Source organism: Alligator mississippiensis, chromosome 15 (genome assembly GCF_030867095.1).
Source record: "Alligator mississippiensis isolate rAllMis1 chromosome 15, rAllMis1, whole genome shotgun sequence".
Taxonomy (NCBI): Eukaryota; Metazoa; Chordata; order Crocodylia; family Alligatoridae; genus Alligator; species Alligator mississippiensis.
The window spans coordinates 18,138,358-18,156,426 of NC_081838.1; the positions used below are offsets into that span (position 1 = coordinate 18,138,358).

At 45.9% G+C, this 18,069-nt stretch overlaps 1 protein-coding gene across 1 annotated transcript in view; it reads right to left on the reverse strand.

Moving 5' to 3' along the window:
• The window catches only part of OTUD7B (OTU deubiquitinase 7B), a 59,630-nt gene that overhangs the window by 9,463 nt on the left and 32,098 nt on the right, over positions 1–18,069 (reverse strand). The window contains exons 4-10 of the mRNA XM_059718609.1: positions 17,177–17,392; positions 9,753–9,854; positions 7,703–7,830; positions 4,153–4,265; positions 2,834–2,961; positions 1,979–2,128; positions 1,551–1,665 (exon numbers count right to left, since the gene is read on the reverse strand). Coding sequence (XP_059574592.1) covers positions 1,551–1,665; positions 1,979–2,128; positions 2,834–2,961; positions 4,153–4,265; positions 7,703–7,830; positions 9,753–9,854; positions 17,177–17,392 — 952 coding nt within the window. The remainder of the gene's footprint in view (positions 1–1,550; positions 1,666–1,978; positions 2,129–2,833; positions 2,962–4,152; positions 4,266–7,702; positions 7,831–9,752; positions 9,855–17,176; positions 17,393–18,069) is intronic.

Consider the following 18,069-nt stretch of genomic DNA (forward strand, 5'->3'; position numbering starts at 1 on the left):
ATTCTACATCACGTAAAGTGAACATAGAAAGAGAATATGCCAGAAGACAAAAAGAAGTGCTAAATACAAGCCACAATCACATCGAGTAATTTAAAGCTGGAAAAGTGAAATTGTTGCATGCACCTGCTGAGTACTGATTTTTTTGTTGTTTGGTCAGTGTCCCTTTAACAGCAGTGGCACCACGATAAATCTACTCATCTGTGATGCAACAGTCTGACGACACTGATATATGGTAATGGTCCAGCCAAGACAGGAGGGGGAGTTGCTTTCTTTTTTGGCAGGGTATAAATCCCTATGAAAATAACAAGTCACCTGTGAAATCCTGAACCATTAGGCACTAGATGACATCAAGCATAAAAATGCACAGTTAATGAGCAGGTATACCAGGCCATCAGGTATTCAAGAAGATCCCATTTTTTAAACTGGCTGAAGATGTTAAGAACACCTGACTGGGCTAATTTACTGGGTATTAAAAGTGTGGAAGATTAAAATTTATCCTAGAGAAGCGTCTTTAAAAATAAATCTATTTGAAGTTCTGGAACTCCATAAAAATATAATCAGGGCAAGTTAATCTTCTGGCAGTACAGACACAAAGACTGCACTGTAGAAGGTCACCAAGGCCCTCCCATGAGATCCTTTTAATCACAGAAAATTTAAAATACGATGTTACCACGTGAGCACAGTGGCCAAATTCCAAAGATATTTTTCTGCATTAGTTTGGAGTTACAAGATTACTGGAGGAATTAAAGATTTGAGGTTGTTTGTACATGTGATCCCTAAAGAATGAAGAAGCAGATGTCATACAAGAATCTAAATACAGCTTGTCTGCAAATGGTGTTCTCTTTTCCAAGAAAAATGATTTTCATCAAAAAAAAGCCTCAAAGATGTTTATAACAAAAGCCGTCTTCACAACATTTTCCATTAGGTCAAAAACGTTGTTTTCAACTGCACCCACAATGAGGTTGTAGATCAAGAGGTGACAGGAAAGAGAAAAATATGTACTGCTCACTGTAATACCTCTGTAGCTGTATCTACATAAAATACTTTAAATCTTAGCTCCCTCTACATCTTGTACCCCTACAGTCTTACAAACAAAAGGATAAGACCAACATTTGGTTGCTACCATCCAGGAAGTATTTTTTAACTCCCGGGGCAATAACATGAAGCTGGATCTCGGAATGGAAAATATTACGTGTCTTGCCCCAAATCAGCACTGAAGCTAGGGAGAAAGCTTGGGGACCACATTCCCAGCCCTGTTATCTCACAGATGCCCCATCCCCTCTTAGCACAATGTGACCCCTCACCATTTATTCAGTGGGTGAATCTGTACCAAAGCTGCTTCTACATAAACTGCTGCAATCCACCAATAGGACACACACAGTAGGTTTGAATAAGCTAATCAAGGAAAAAACCTGCTTCATCTCTATTGATCTTCACACCAAACATAAATGAGTCACGATGCTTAAAATTAGCAGCCCTAGTTATTAGGTGAAGATAAACTGATCAGCTGCCCAACTGCGGCTGCTCTTGCTACCCAGCTGAGAGCTCACCTTGCGAGTTTGACGTTGTCGTTGTCATCTTTGCCCCATTCCCAGTCCTTCCCTGGATCTACAGCAAAGTGCACGGGCAGCAGCTTGTGTTCAGAGTCCGTCAGTGGGATCACAGCTGGGATGCAATGATACAGTTTGGTCAGAGCATGGAAGAACAGACATCTGAGCAAGATGTGTGCACGTGGATAAAGGCGGTGCGGAACAGAAGGAGCCAGCCACAGTCTAGGACTCCCATGCTGATGGATCACCATCAGCAGAGAGAGGGGCTCAGTCTCCGTCTCAGCCCTTGGCTGACACTACCAAGAAGGGTGTCTGTTTTGATGGCAGCTCATGGGGCACCAAGTTATATGTAATCACTGGCACTTCCAATGCATCTCATACCAGTTGCCTTGTGACTTAAAATTCACCAGCTGGATTCTAACATGTACCTTGGTCTTTTGTAGGTTCCTTCTGCTCCATGGACACCAGTGCAGAAAAATGGGCCTGATCATAAGCCAGTACCAGTGGTGATCGATGACATCTGTTGGCAGGAACTTCTAGGGGCAGGTAGATGCCACCAAAGGGGATCGGAGCAAATGCTGGAGAAAAAGGATTTGTGAAGCATTATTTTTTCATATAAGGCTATAAAAGAACTGTCCTTACTGGAAACTCAGCCAGGAAACAAGCTTGTTTGACCGTTTACATTTGAGAGCAGGGTGGGGCTAGACCCAATGATCTCACAAGGTCCCTTCCAGCCCTAAACTTCTGTAAATCTGTGATGAGCCTAAACTCATTTGTAGGAGACATGGACACAACCTTTTATTTTTAATTAGAGGCCCACAGCTGCAGAATTAAACCTTATTATCTATACACACCTCCTTTTCTTCTGCACTGTTTGCAATGCGTGCAGTTGGTAATTGATTCATCTCTTCTGACAGGAAATCAGAAGTCTGCTAGTGGAAAATGATGTTCGGAGGCAGTGGAATTTCCCCTGTCTGCATATGAGAGCGTGGGGGCACGGGATTTGGAAAACAGAACATCAAGTCTAGTCTGCCCCAGTACCTTCTTTGAAGCTTGGTATTATGAAGGGGTCTAGTGGCATGAAACCTCACAGCTTCCATGCAAACCAAAACCGGATTGGGTTTGAAGACCTGAGCCAGAGTGCTACAACCCAGAGGAAGTGTGATGCGTCTCTGCTCCTGAACAATACTAAGGCTCAAAGAGCTGCTGGGAAACTCAGCTGTACTCAAAGCAAAGCCCCTCTGCAGTGGAGTGAAGGGGGCTGCGGGACTGTCAGGACCTACCTTCTCCCCCGGAGTCTCGCAGCATCGTGTCTGCCACTACCACAATGGGCCTCTTCAGCACGTGAGCAAGGACAAAGACGTGGAACTCCTCCAGGCTCTCGTACACCGGCTCCTCAGAGCTTTCAACACTTGGGAACGAGCAACGAGAAATGTGATCAGCCCTTGGCTTCTTGCATATTTAATCATCAGCTTTAAAACGGACTAGGAACAAAGTCTATATATGGGCCCAAGTAGAAATAGCTCATGTGAAGAGTGGAATCAGAGAGGGGGCAAAAGCTGTTAGTTGATCTTCGAGATGGTCTGGATCCTGACTAGATCTATACAAAAATGGCCCACTGTCCAATAGTTGGCATTTCTATAGAGTGTTTCCTCCTAAAGCTCTCAGAGTGGTGTGTACTGGTGAATACCAACCCATTTCACAGAGAGCAAGACGGAGGCAGAAAGCCAATCCCTTAAATTAACTGTGTTACCATGTCGAAAGGGTTGCATCGCTGATCCATGCCCTTGATACAGATAGCAAGAACATGGAACATGAAAGCTTGGAGGTGCTGTAGTGCTCAGCTGAAGCCCCACTGAGGATGAAGGCAGAGAAGGTTAAATCCAAGCCCCAAAACTGAGGCCAACGGATGTTCCCTTTAAACCAGAGATAACATCTTAGCTGTGTTCTCTAATGCCCCATGCTTACTGCAAACACACAGCCAACCAGGATTTCACAGGAGTCTCTGCAGGGACATATTAATCCCTCAGGAACACAAATACAGAGATTAAATTTCTTTCATCTTTATTGTTAACTTGGCATTTGGCTATTTTTACTTCTGTTTCTGCCATCTGGCTGAGAGTCAGATGACAAGCGGTCCAAACATAAGAAGGCATCGAGTAGTTAATTTGGGTCTGGGTTTATGAGGAAGGAAGAATATGTAACACTGAGCTCAGACTCTTCCATGATAGGAGCATGTTGGAGAGAGACAAACTGGCAGCTGGATCCAGACTGCAGACAGAGATTTGGCTGCAGCGGCACTAAAGTCCAGGATCAGGCGTTAGGCAACTTACACAAGGAAAAGATGACCCATTGCCCCAGATAATTTACAGGGTGAGTCATGTAGACTCTCTGACTATCTTGGACCTTGAGTATAGCCCCACTCCTCAGCAATTACCCACAAACTGTGTATTGATTAGTGAGATCACCGAATTATGTTGTTCTTGACCTGGGAGACCTTGGACACAAAGGCACCTCAGATGAAAGGCTACTGAGCTATGCCTGTGAGCCACCTAACTTGTCAGGGGCACCTGCTGGCTTTTCACAGCCGTCTTCCACTTACCCTCCACAGTTGCTTCCGTTTGTACCATAGTGCATACGGGGCTCGCTCGATGCAAGCTTGATTAGCTCATTCCACTCCTTCTGCCACTCCTCTTCTGTGTAAACAAGACCAGACTGAAAAAACAGAAGCACAGAATACGGGTTTACCACGAGCCGACTGGTTCCATTCATCCTGGCATCAACTTCTCTACAGAACAGAGCCAAGACTGCCAATACCTTCCACATAAACAAGTCTGCAGTGATCTGATCTGGAAAGAGTGACCAAGACAGAATCTAGGCTTAGAAACAGATTGCGTCGATCAGAAAAAACACATTTCTATCTGCTGGAGGCAGTGTTTGAATACCTGAAATTACACCAAAGGCATCTTGATCCCAAACGCTGCCTAACGTACTGAGAAAGTAGCAGAAAATTATAACTGGATTAGCAGAGTTAGGTTTTGTTTTAGAAAGCAATTTATTTTCCCTCCTGACTGAGCAGCAAAAAAACTGTCTAAAACTGCCTCTATGAGGTCTGCATCCTTCATGGCTTTTAAGCCTTCCAAAAAAATTAAAAGATGCACAATATAGAAAAGACAGATTTTTTAAGTGAAAAAGGGGAAGATGTTCAGCTGTTACTGAGTCTTCTGTATGTTACACATTAATTAACAGACAAGTTTCTTTGCCCGATAGCTTGCTAAGAAGAATTTTTCCAACTATTTGAGTTGGTCTAATAAAAGATATCAGATTTACCCAAAGAACCTTGTCTACCTATGTCCTTAGACCAACATGGCAACAACCTACACCCCTGGCACCTTAATTAAACTACCTATACTCTCAGATATGCTTTTGCTTCGGTCTACACATCACGCATACATTTCATACACATTTCAGACACACTGATGTAGAGAGATGGTTGTGATCACTTATTGCCACCTCGTATTACATCATGCATCTCCATTTCCGTTGGGATGATCCTGCTATATCTTGGCTAAGCATAAAATGAGAGAAAGGTCCAATCTCTGCCCTGAGGAGCTGATGAGGTAAGTCAAGAACTGGCCAACAGCATGACACACATGCCACCTCTGGTAGACTAAAACTAGCCTTACAAAAGTATTTGCTTCAGTAACTCACAGCTGGATGATAAGAAATTATGCCCCATCCTCTTACCATAAGATCCTCAGTGAACAACTAACATGCCCATGAAGAAGGGCAAGGAAAGGTAAAGTGTCAGAAACTCTCACTCTCAACCAAAAAGATCACAAAAGATGTTATTAAACCTGAGTCTGAACTCCAACATACCAAGCCTGGCTTGGTGGGTGTGTGGAAAGATGCTGTGCCCTGAACTTCCCATGGTGCTACCTTGCGATTCTAATGAATCTGCAAATTCAGCTAAATACCTGTCATCAATAATCTCAGATAGGACATGAGAAGTAGCAGTGAGGTGGTAACCTAGAAGAATGGGGCTATTGCCAACATGGACTATGTCACCCCGATCTAAGTGGGTACAGAAAGAAAGGGGAGTATCATGTTGCATAGCCCTGCACAACCCATGTACAATGCACATCTCCCCAGGGGTCTCTGCCAGGGGGAGAGAACTTGGAAGTACAGTAACTTGGACAACCTGACTCCCAATTCACAAGCTGCCAATTCATCAGCATCATCTAATATTTATTAATTCATAGATGTTTGGGTCGGAAGGGACCTAAGTAGATCATCGAGTCTGACCCCCTGCCCTGGGCAGGAAAGAGCAGTGGGGTTCGATGACCCCAGCCAGGTGCATGTCCAGCCCCCTTTCAAAGACCCCAGGGTAGGGGAGAGCACCACCTCCCTTGGGAGCCCATTCCAGAGCCTGGCAACCCCTACCATAAAGAAGTTCTTCCTGATGCCCAACCTAAATCTGCTCTCTGTCAGTTTGTAGCCGTTGTTCCTAGTTACTCCAAGGGGTGCTCTGGTAAACAGAGCATCTCCTATCCCATGCTGCTCCTCCCTGATGAATTTGTAGGCGGCCACAAGATCACCTCTCAGCCTTCTCTTGCGGAGGCTGAAGAGATCCAGGTCCCTCAATGTTTCCTTGTAAGACTTTGCCTGCAGGCCCCTAAACCATATGAGTGGCCCTCCTCTGAACCCTCTCAAGATTGTCCACATCCCTCTTGAAGTACAGCGCCCAGAACTGGACGCAGCACTCCAAATGCAGCCTAACCAATGCCGCATAGAGGGGAAGTTTCACCTCCCTGGACCTGTTCGTCATGCACTTGCTAATGCATGATAAAGTGAGGTTAGCTTTACGATTGCTTCATCACACTGATGACTCACATTCATCTTGTTGTCAACAATGACTCCGAGATCCCTTTCTGCTGCTGTGCTGCTAAGAAGGTCATCCCCCAGCTTGTAAGTGTGCTGGTGATTCTTTCTCCCTAGGTGCAGCACTTTGCACTTGTCTTTGTTGAACTGCATCCTATTCTGTTCTGCCCACTTTTCCAATCTGTCCAGATCCGCCTGGATTTGTTCCCTACCCTCTAGTGTGTTAACTTTACCCCTTAATTTGGTACCATCTGCGAATTTGGACAGAGTGCTTTCCACACCCTCATCCAAGCCACTTTGTTATTCAATCTGGTTCCTCCATGTACATTTAAATTAAGCCATGCCTCTTTGGAGGACACCACAGCTGTTTATTCTCTCACACTACACTCCTCAAGAATGTTACATGCTTGCTTGACCTGCCTTTCGAATTGTAACTCACGCATCCAAGCAAATTCTGGTGGGAACTTGCCCTGAACTCTGAAATGCTTGTGTCAGACGCCAGGTCAAGACCCAGACAGATCTTCCAACACAGAAGGGAGCAGCACTGGCCTGCCCTGTTTGTACAGTGTTTAAAAGGTCTTTAAGACATACAAGATAGTCATGCTTCCCGGGCATGAGATAGAGCTCAGACAAGGAAGATCAATGATGTGCCAAGGCCCAGAATTTCAACATCAGTGCAAAGACCATTTGGATATTTAAATATCCTGTTTTAACAAGGAAGGATCCCTCTTCTAAGCTGCTCAAATAACAATCTCACCCTCCATCTGAGAGCTAAATAGTATATAAAGCAGCACCCAGTGAGAGATGGAAACAGAAACTCTCCCCATCCCTAAGAGGAAGGGGCTGCAATTGCTATGCAAGGACATCTGGTAATTTTCCACCTTGCTGTCTTGAGCTGGTGTCATAACTTAATGGGCGTTTAATGTGAAGGAAGTGTGAATACCCTTTCTTAGTGACGTGGCCTGTGCCCTGCTTGGGGCTGAGACATATCTCTCTTGGTCTTAACAGCAGTCAGATGCAATTCTTGTCTCTAAAATAAACATGCAGTCGTCACATCCTGTCACCTCCAGACAGCGCAGATGCAAACAGGAGGGACTGCATCAGGAAACAGTTATTAGCACTGTTACCACCTTCACACAGCAGCTTCTATAGGCCTCTAGTGTGCAGCAAGGAGTCCCTGCCTATCGCAGCTTCCGCCACATAAAAACCTCTTCTCTAATGCTTCAAGCCCATCCCTGTAACAGATAGCTGTCTCTCTAGGAGTTGCTTACCTCCTTGTTCTGCTGTGTTTGCTGCCATCGCCACCGCCGCTTCAGGGCTTCCCTTTCCACACCTTTGTCCATTAAGGTATAAAGGGATTTGCGAAGCATGAGATCCCGATCGTGGAAACCCCACATGCCTACACGGAAGAGAGAAAAAAAGGTAGAGTATTAACAGTAGCTGGCATTTCTCCAGCCTCTGCTTTCTAAAGATCACACATGAAAAGCCTTATAATTACCATATAAAACAAGGAAGTAACCACATCTTACTGACTGGGAGCTGAGGCTGGTAAATGATCTAACATGTGCAAAGACATCCAGGGAGCAAAACTGCAGAATCCTCAGCTCCCAGCTTACCCAATCATGCTGCAGCCTGCCCCAAACAGGATTTTTATATAGCAAAAAAATATGGGAGGAAGGCATAACTGCTTCAGAGCTGGCGTTTGTTCTTCAAAAAAGTCTTCTTAGCATGGATACACAAAGCATACAGGAGCTTTATATCAGCTGTATACAGATCAGCCTAGATAATGAGATACAGGAGACAGGCTGGCTTCCCAGCTCTCAGGAAACCAGCCGCAAGGAGGAAATATACCACTTCTGTTCACTTAAAATCTCAGATGCCTCGGAGCGTTTACTGTGGCGACGCTTAAACTGAGGAGGTCCCTGGGGAACTTGGGCACTTAAAGCAGTTCGAGTCTGGAAAGCGGTGCCCAAACATTAGATGTGTGGGCAGCTCTGCTCTTTCTCTTATGTCTTTACAAATATAGCGAGAGGAAAGGGCAGCACCTCAAGGCAGTGAGTGGCATGTTCAGATTTCTAGTAACCCGGATACTTATGTAGCCCCATCATTGCAGCATCTCACAGCTGTGTGTTGACTTATCTACCCTGCGATGCCCCGTTTGAAGAGACCTTGCCAAGATGAAACCTGCAGAGGGGATGGAACTTAACCCAATTTCTTCCAGTCCAGACTCAATTTCTTAACCATGAACTAGATCATCCTTCCTCTTACAGCGAATGAAAAAAACCCAACAGATGAGGTACCAGGATACCCAAAAGCTTGCCTGTATCTATACCAACCATACAGCTGGTCCAATAAAAGATGTCACCTACAAAAATTCTTGCTTCTCAAAAACAGATGAGCCTATTTATACGATTACTCAGCACTGGAGTTCTTTGAAGCCTGGCAATATGTGCTTTGAGAAGCTTTTCACAATTTCGTCTGCCTTTATCCATGCTCTCTCCCATACCACCCTAACCCTAATAAGACCCACCATTTCAAAATCTGCTTGCTGCCATGACCTTGCAGCTCATTAGTCCCCAGGAAGCTACAAATTCCTAGTGACCGACTCGCACGTTGACAGAGAGGCCTTCCACTGCATATTTCTGCAAGCCTCAGTGGAGGGGGTTGCTTATATTGTGCGTGTCATGGCTGTGCAATCTTATCCTGAGCTTTGCATCTAGCAGCAAAGGCAATTAAATAAAGATTCTGCGCCGTATGATTTTTCTGCAAGACGGAAAGAAGCCCGAGCTGTATTATTCCAACATAAAATTATCTTTGCCTAAGCAGTGCCAAGGATGGTTGCTTGCCACATTTTCACAGCAGGAGAGCCTATTTCTCCTCCATGCAGTTTCCTTTCAGAAATCCATAGCTAAAAATACACGCGTTTGGAGGAGAAAGAAAAGAAGGAGCTGTGGATTTCAGCCTACTGAAACATAATGGGACTCGGGCACAGTGGGAAAGTGCTACGTGCTCGAAAATAAGGTTGGGGATTGTCTCATTCAAGTGGGGAGAGTTGGCACACAAGGGAACTTATTCATTCTGCTTCCAGGACAGGCCATCACAGAAGTGCTGGTAGGCAGAGCCATCCCTGCCTCTCTCAGCTGCCTCCTCAGTCTCGCTTCCAGGGCTGCACATTACAAGGCAGGGCCTAGTGCTTTCAAGATCAGAGACAGCAAATATTGTGTACAGGGCTGGAAGGAAGGGCCAGGAAGAGGCACGTTTGGAAGAACCAGATCACTGTCTCATCCCATGCTATTATTACCCCCCACCACACCATCTTACCTAGCGAGGCAGCATGAAGCAGGCAGTTCCCATCCCCTGTAGTGGCCAAAGGAAGTAGCCGTTGGCAGCTGGGGTCAACGTTCACCCACCAGTTCAGGCGACCTGTGGGAGTATTTCAGGGGAGAGAAGAGACTGGTCATGAATGTGTGGCAGTTACAGGAAAACTGATGGTCATCTGCTCAACAGGAAAAGGGGGAATGGGCTGGGATTCAGTCCAGGAGCCTGCTCCGAGCATAACCACACGATCGCTTTCTGCTTGGGAAGAGAAGTGCATTGCTATGGTCTCTTTGAAGCGATGCCTCCTGCCCCAATTCTCTCCCTGCAGTACCATGTGAGGGGCTGTTTAAGAGAGAAAAAGTTAAGATCAGCAGGGGAAGAAATACTGGAAGAAACAAAGCCAGGAGTCCACAAAGCAACAGGCAAAACACTGAGGGACCTCTCTGAAATCATCAGCCAGATAAGCAAGGCTGAGAGACTTCAGGGCTTACTTGATTGCAATCCTGCCTCTACACCAGAGCAGGACTCGATTTGGTCAGCGGCCCTCGAAGCTGTGGCTTCCCTCGCAGGAGACACACAAGCGTTCCTTGTGACCGGCTCTGGGCAGTGCCCAGGTAGAAGCAAAAGAAACCTCCAGCATGTTAAAGCACAGAAATCGTTCACACGCACAAGGGTGGCAGAGGCGGACGTGGAGGAAGGGTAGGGACGGGACCGCCTGTGCCAGATGTGGAAGGTGCCCAAATCACTGTCCAAGCTTACACCAGCCAAATATACCTGTTCTACCAGACATACACACAGTGCCTCCCATCAGAAAAGCAGGCAGGTTTTCCCAAGCACGAATGCATGGAGCTATGCAATGCTGCACTATTGTTAAGCTGGCGCCTCAGCCCCATTTCACAGGCAGAAGAGACTAAGCAATTTACCCTGGGGTATAAAATGTAAGGAGCAAGGCTGAAAACAAGAGCTGCAGGACTCCTGCCCACCCCTTTCTTCAGCCCAGGCTTTGGCAAAGATCAACCTTCTCCCTATGGGCACTTGAACACCACCACAAAAAGTGGGATGAGATTGATTCTCATCTTAAGCGGTTCGTAAGCAACCCAAAACCCTATCCACCCAGGTACAAGCTCCTGCACAATTTCTGGATTAAAGTAAACAGTATCCACCCTGGAGCTGGATGCTTTAATGCCACGCTTCATAAGATTGGCTTAAAAAGGACAGTCCAATATGCGAGTGAGATGATCCACCAGACCGCTGACCACCTCCACACATGTGCAGCATACCCAGGATGAGGACCTGGCAAGCATCAATGATAAAGCAGTTGTGTGGCTCCACCACATTAATGATGCGTAGAGGGGGAAATGAAGTATACGAGAAGAAGAATCTTCTCCTTCCATCCATCCTTTTTTTCCAGGCCTGAAACAGTCCAAAAAGACTGCAAGCTTTGTTAAAAGCATTGACCTTGAACAATGGGTTTTGCTGATTCTCAGCTACAAACAAAACACTGGCTTGTTTCTTCTGCAGGTTTAATTGTACACATCTTAAGCAGCCAAAACCATACAGTACAATGTGACCATCTTTTCTGCACGGCAGAACAGAGTTTGGGGAAGTTTACCCATCCTACCAGCTAAGCAATACACATCTTAAGCACCTGCAACCAAACAGTATAATTCTTCTCTTTCCTCTACACGCCAGTTCAGGAACAAAGTTTGGGGAAGTTTACTACCAGCTGGGTAGCTTTTGAAAGGGTCTTTTCCCACGTTAATTTGAGCAGCTAATATAAGAAATGGCAGAGACTGGTGCTTTGTACTTGTCAAAAAAAGGACCTGCAGAGATTGTCCCAATAACAAATCCCCTATAAAGGGAATATGTGGAGTATGGTGGTACAGAGCACAGCTGGAAGGAGTCAAAGCTCTGCTTGGACAGAAAGCAAAGACAGTTTGCAGCCCTTTTGAGAAGCAGCCATATTCCAAGCCACCTGAACCAGGTTTCGGCTTATTGGGTGCTATTAAACCATGTTCCTTGGCTCTGATGCCTACTGCTAACCTCTCTGTAATGAGCCAGCTGAGCTCCAAGCAGCACGCAGTAGGCTGCTATGCCTCTATTCCTATTGCAATCAAGACACAGCCACCGGTGACCCCCCCCGGTTTTTAGACGAACCAGCTCTGTTCCCAGCATTGCAAATGAACTTTCCCCGTTTAGAGACTGTGTGCGCTGCTCCACGCAGATGGCGCTTCTAGCAAGTTGGGGATACAGGTTTCTCACAACTTTTTTGCAATCTCCGCCCTGAGGAATGCAGAGGAACTAAAAGAAAAACCAGTGCAAGCACCATAAAGGGAGGAAAAAAAACCCGAGAAAGCATCAAATGGAGGGTCAACTGCAATTCGATGCCAGTAATTTCTTTTCTTAGGATTAGAAAAGGAATCCACTCGAGTTGAAAGCTGTTTAGTACACAACTGGGGGGGACGACAATAGCTCCACTCACCAAGGCAGGCTATTTTCAGTCAATATAGCTTCTGGCACAGTAAAGCCGCAACCCATTGCCAAATGGATCACTGCCAGACGAGTAAATTGAGAAACAAAACAGCTTCTAACAAAAGCTAAACAAAATTTAAGGCTACTGTAGTGACTCTTAAGTCTTTTGTCTGCCTCGCGTGTTTTCTTGGGAATTTATTTTTTGTTGCAGCTGCAAAATGAACGCATTCGAGAGAGTCAAAAAGCCAGGAAAGCACGGCAAGGCTCTGGTTACTGTCTGAACAGACTGTGCAGCTTAGCCTGGAAAGCCAGGTTGGAGTCGGAGGACACACCTCGAAGACATGCTGCCAACAGACGTGCAGACAGGATGCAGCGCGTACATCCACAGTGACGTACGAGGAGTGATTTGTACCTTTCTGTGCATGCCAAATTATGTGAGAGGGGTCATCTCTGCTCCGTTACTCCAAAAGCCTGGCTCCAAAAAGCTGCTGTAGAAAGGCCAAGAGGCCCCCTGAAGTACCGAGAATGAGAGACTTCTAATAACTGTTCCTGGGGGAGGGATCCTAAACTGCGTACGCCGCTGCAGGGGATAACAGCTCCCTATTCTAGAGGCCAAGCTTCCCCCTTCAGCGATAGGGTTACACTAGGAGTGGCCTTGATTAGCAAGGCAAATGAATAGGAGAAAGTAGGGCTAACTGTAACCCAATAGCACTGACGGGCCACTCTGAACTTCCCCCACATAATCCCGGCTGCTCCTCCTTTTCCAACCTAAGTGCTAGCTAGCGTCCTGCCTCGACACTGGCTAGACAGGAGAGTTGCTACAGGCTTCAATGCAAAGTGAGATCAGACACCGGCAGGCTCCTTCCTCAGCCTTTATCACTGGGATGAATCTAATGAGTAGCTTTAGAGATGTTGGCTTCAAAGGCTGCAACCTGGATCAAATGCCAAGACCAGGATTTGTGCAAGAGGCAATTATTTTCATGGTGCAACCTATTTGTCCAAACGAGATCAGGGCCTGGCTGCGCACGCTTGTGCCATGCTCCAAAGAAATCCAAATCTATATTGGCCAGACGGATAGGAAGAAAAACAGCAGTTCCCTACCACGGAACAGATGATGAACTGTGCCCCGGAGACAGCAAGTGGCTTGCTCAAAGCCACAAAGCGCCAAGCAAAGGAACCACTGCCTTCACCACAAGATCATTCTTCCGCTCTCATGGGACAAGGCTGCAGCTACAAGGAACAACCCATCCTCTTGCTCCCCAGGCAGACACAGCTCATTTAACACCAACACCCACCACCATCTTTGGTGCGTTACTGCAAAACACATTTTTTTTTCCTACTGAATCACAGGGTTGCGGGGGGTAGGGGGGGTTGGTTTGAATCAAAACTAAAACCAAGTTATGAGACCAAAGGAATGGAAAGCGCAGTTAAGAGAAAAAAAAAAAATCAGTATCCGAGTTCATTGTAATATTAATCATAGTTTCTGCCATTCACAGCCTTTCTACATACGAAATCACCTAGCTGACCCCTGCTTTCCTCATCAGAGCTAGGAAAGCCCACATGCATGCAGAGATATGAAAGGAGTCTGCGGTGACAATTTGTTTCCTTTGAAACCTGACAGCTACAAAAGGTTTTTCCGACGTCCTGGTGCATGTCGCTGTTTTCTCCTTGAATAGACAGCCACCTTCAATCCATATAACTTCCTGAACCATTTAAGACCTGCACGTGGTGTGTAAGGGACAGGCCAGAATAAAAACCCGGTATCCACAGGAAAGATCCAGCAAAAGCAGTGACAGCACCTCCCATTTGACCCCAAAGCATTATAGATGCTTCCTCCAGGATCAGGTGTAACAGGATAATTCTGGGATGGGTTTGAACACCTGGCGCTCCACTGAGGATGCCAAAAGAGAGGTCGACTCGCCACAACCGTGGTGGTGATGGTTTTGCAGTATGGGCATCCACCCAACAAGAACAGGAGAGAAGCTGCATATTCCATTACAGCCCCTCCCAGCCATCCCCAGGTCCCCAGGGAGCTTTTCATTACCATTTTGCAATCGTGTTGGTCTAGCAATGAATCTGACTTCATGGTGCCTCTCCCCATGAGTAAGAGCTGGTCCCGCCAGTGACTTTATTTAGCCAGGGGACCTGCAGAAGCTCAGAAAGCCGAATACACAGCATGCAGCATGTAGGGAGAAGTGGGCAGATGCATGTGTGTATAGAAAGGCCAGCAGAAGATACCACCCTGGAAGAAAGAAACCTTTATTAAGGCCAGCAGCAGTCTTGTATTGATTCCTCTTATCATCTGTAGCCAAACACAAGAGGTTTCTATTCTCAGCAGAAGGCATCTGTTTACCATTCATTCGCTGCCTCTGCATCAGTGGGGGAAATTGCGCTCAAACGACAGGACATGCCTAAAACTGAACTCATCATACAGCAATTTTTAATAGCCTGCCTACAGATGGCATTTTGCAGATTGCAGGACTGTAACCTATGAGTGAAAGAAAGCACAAGTCCTATGGCCAATGGGCTTGGGAGGGGGACGAGAGCTATTCAGCACCGCTCAATTCATCTCCAGTAGAGGAATGGGAGTCAAAGGCAGCAGATCTAGGGTTTACTCCCAGACTTCAAATGTGACAACAAATAAATCACTTCCACCATTTCTTCCTCTGTAAAAAGGGCAGTATTCCCTCCCTCCCTCCCTCCAGAAGCATGAGAGGGAGGCTTCTTTTATTCATATTTATGGAGGCTTTTTGGATAACAGAATCACACTAAGAATTACTGGCCTATAAACTGTTTACTGCATCCCCCAAGCACACTGTGTGCTAAATCGATAAAGGAAGTCGCTAAAACAAAAATAACCCCAAAAACCAGCAAATGACACTTGGAACGTTTCAAGCTATTTCCTAAACATGCTCTATTTCTCTGTTTAAGAAACACTCACATTTGTCATACACCCACACCCCCCCCACCCCCCCCACACACACAGAATCCCACCTCCAGAGCACTTCATAAACACCAGCTAATGTATCCTACCATCATGCCACAGTACCAGGTATTATTGGCATGCAGATAAGAAAGCCAAGACCACCAAAAGCCTATCCCAGCTTTGTTGAAGTCAGTGGGAGTTCAGTTCTGGGCTCCGTATCACTAGGTCTAGCTAGTATGTGGTTTTAACACCTAAGATTGCTGCTAAATTATGAGCAAAATACAGCTTTGAGAGTTGAAATGAGATCTTAACCCTATGCAAGAACATGCATGTCAAACACAATCTCCATATTACCACATTTTCTCATGTACACCATGCAACTGTCTCCCCAAAACCAGCCCCCCTAAATTGGGGTGTATTAAGCTGGGAAGCTGGATTTTTTTTTTTGCCTGAAATAGAAGCTTTGATTCCAGCTCCACAGCACAGCAGCTCTGGTATCATCATTTAGGCAACTGAAGGAAGAGTCCATAGCCCGTTATTCTTCATTTCACAGGTGTTAACAATCATTTCTTCTTTTTAATAGTCATTCCATTATTCAAGCTAACCTTCCAAGGGCAATTATGCAGTGCACTAGGGCTTCTGATCTCTTCTCTTAGTTCATAGCTCTTAAGCTCTTTTCAAAATCATAGGTCTACCCATAGAGACCAGTCTTCATCTGCAGCTAGGTTTAGTTAAGCAGGAAAGGGAGGGAATGTCAGCTCAAGATTAGGCTTTGTTCCTGCTCTCTTCAGCCCTAATTCTGGAAAAAAAATCTTCATAATGCCTATCTAATACCTAGATGTGTAATAGGCGAGAAAATACGGTAGCAAAATAGGTGCACAACGGCCAGGATGAATGAAATTTGTTTTCATGAGGCAGGATGGTTTCACTGATTACCAGGCCTGCAGGTAACAAGATCACTCGTATCAAGTGTTCATTTCCAAAACCTCAGTATATTTATTACAGGGACACTCAAATAGATCAGGTCTAAAATTTAGCCTACCTTAAAAATGTGTTCCCTCTAGAGGAACAACCTTCTGGTTATAGCCATACATTGGTGGTAGGAGCAAGAAAAATGTGGGAGTATGCTGAAAAGTTAAGATCAGGCTGTTAAAACCAGATGGGAATTTGTGCCTTGAGTATGGAGTTTTTTTATATTTCATTTTTAAAGGCTTTGGAGGAAACCACATGCTTATTATCACTATTCACCCGAGTGCCCCCAGCCTCTCCTCACAAGTCATGTCCCCTAGCCCCCAAACCATTTTCTTTGCCCTTTGCTGGACCTCTCTCTCCAATTTGTCTACATCCTTTCTATAGTGGGGGGCACAAAACTGGACACAATACTCCAGCTGTGGCCTCACCAGTACTAACAGAGGAGAAGAATCACTTCCCTCAATCTGCTGCCAACGCCCCTACTAATGCAGTCCAGGATGACATTAGCCTTCTTTGCAACAAGGGCACACTGTTTACTCTTATTCAGCTTCTTGTCCACGGTCACCCCCAGGTCCTTTTCTGCTGGCTTGCATCTATTTTCATATAGCGTGTTTTTGGAGTGTTTACACATATTTGGAAGGGATGCAAGCTGCAATCTGCTGTCTTATATTATGAAGAAACAGTGCACAGAGATGAAATCTCCACAGGGGGAGGCGGATGCATTATTTGGTAACATTCAAAAGTCACTCGAGCAGATAACAGTGAACACTGGTTGCTTTCAGTGCCGACAGACAAAACAAAGCAGCTTTAAGCCTGTTTACATCCTCCTCTCAACTCTGCAGTTTGTTTCCCTGCTACAGAAAGAATCAAACCGACGTTATCCATCACGGATACAGAGTGCATCATCCCTGTAACGTGTTCAATTCTTTGCAGCTTGGAGCCTGTAAACAGCAGCACAGGCCAGCTGGCACGGCTGCACCTTGTTGCTGCACAATGTTAGTGTTAATAAAACTTAACCAAAAAAAAAAAAGTAATACCCCCCCAGGGTAAAACTTACCAGCCTGCTCCAATGCTACCAGCATCGACTGCTCAATGAGATCGCGCTCAATGAAGCTCCGAAATTCCTCGTTGTAGATGGTGAGGTCCGGCAACTGGAAAGTGCAAATGGGCATCTCCAGCAAGTGTTCACTGCTGCCATTGCTGGAGACGTGGGAACGGGCCAAGGAGACAATGGTGGAGCTGGCGTGAGAAATCCCCCGGGACAGGCGTTTCTCTGAAACCCACAGGAAGGAAGAGGGGTGTGAGAGCTGCATTTCTTGAACCATGTGCCTCTATGAAGAAGTGCCAAACCTCACAACGGGACATGCCCATGATCACAACTGGGAGGGAAGGCACTGTAACAGGGTAGTAGTAGGCTTCATTTTTCTCCTGCTAAGCAAAACTCAGGAGAGACTCAAGTGACCCAAATTCTACCCCCTCTGTCTCCAAATCCTTTCATGACCTGAGGCAAACGATTTTGCTTCCGTGCCACAAGACCCACAACCCACCACCTGGATAAAAGGTTTGATTAGCCACAGCAGTCCATGGTCTAGTTAATTAATATAACCAAAGTGCCTTAGAGGAAAGGCAAAAGCAAAGGAGCTGCAGTGAAGCAACTCTCTATTCACTGCATGGAGAGTTGTCAAAGGCCTTGTTATCTGTTAGCGGCTGTTGGCATGACAGGCAGGGAATTCCAGCAGGGGAAGAGGTTCCAGCTTGAAGAATAAAAAATGTAAAGGCAGCAGCTTCCTCTCATCCCCGGATTTGGCACTGATTCAAATGATGACCAGCGCCCCTGTAAAATCAGACTGTGTCTGGTCCTCTGCCTCACACCAAAAAGACATAGCCCAGCACAACCATGGGGAATGACGGCTTTGCAATACTTTTGCAGCTGTTGTGTTCTGGGCTGTA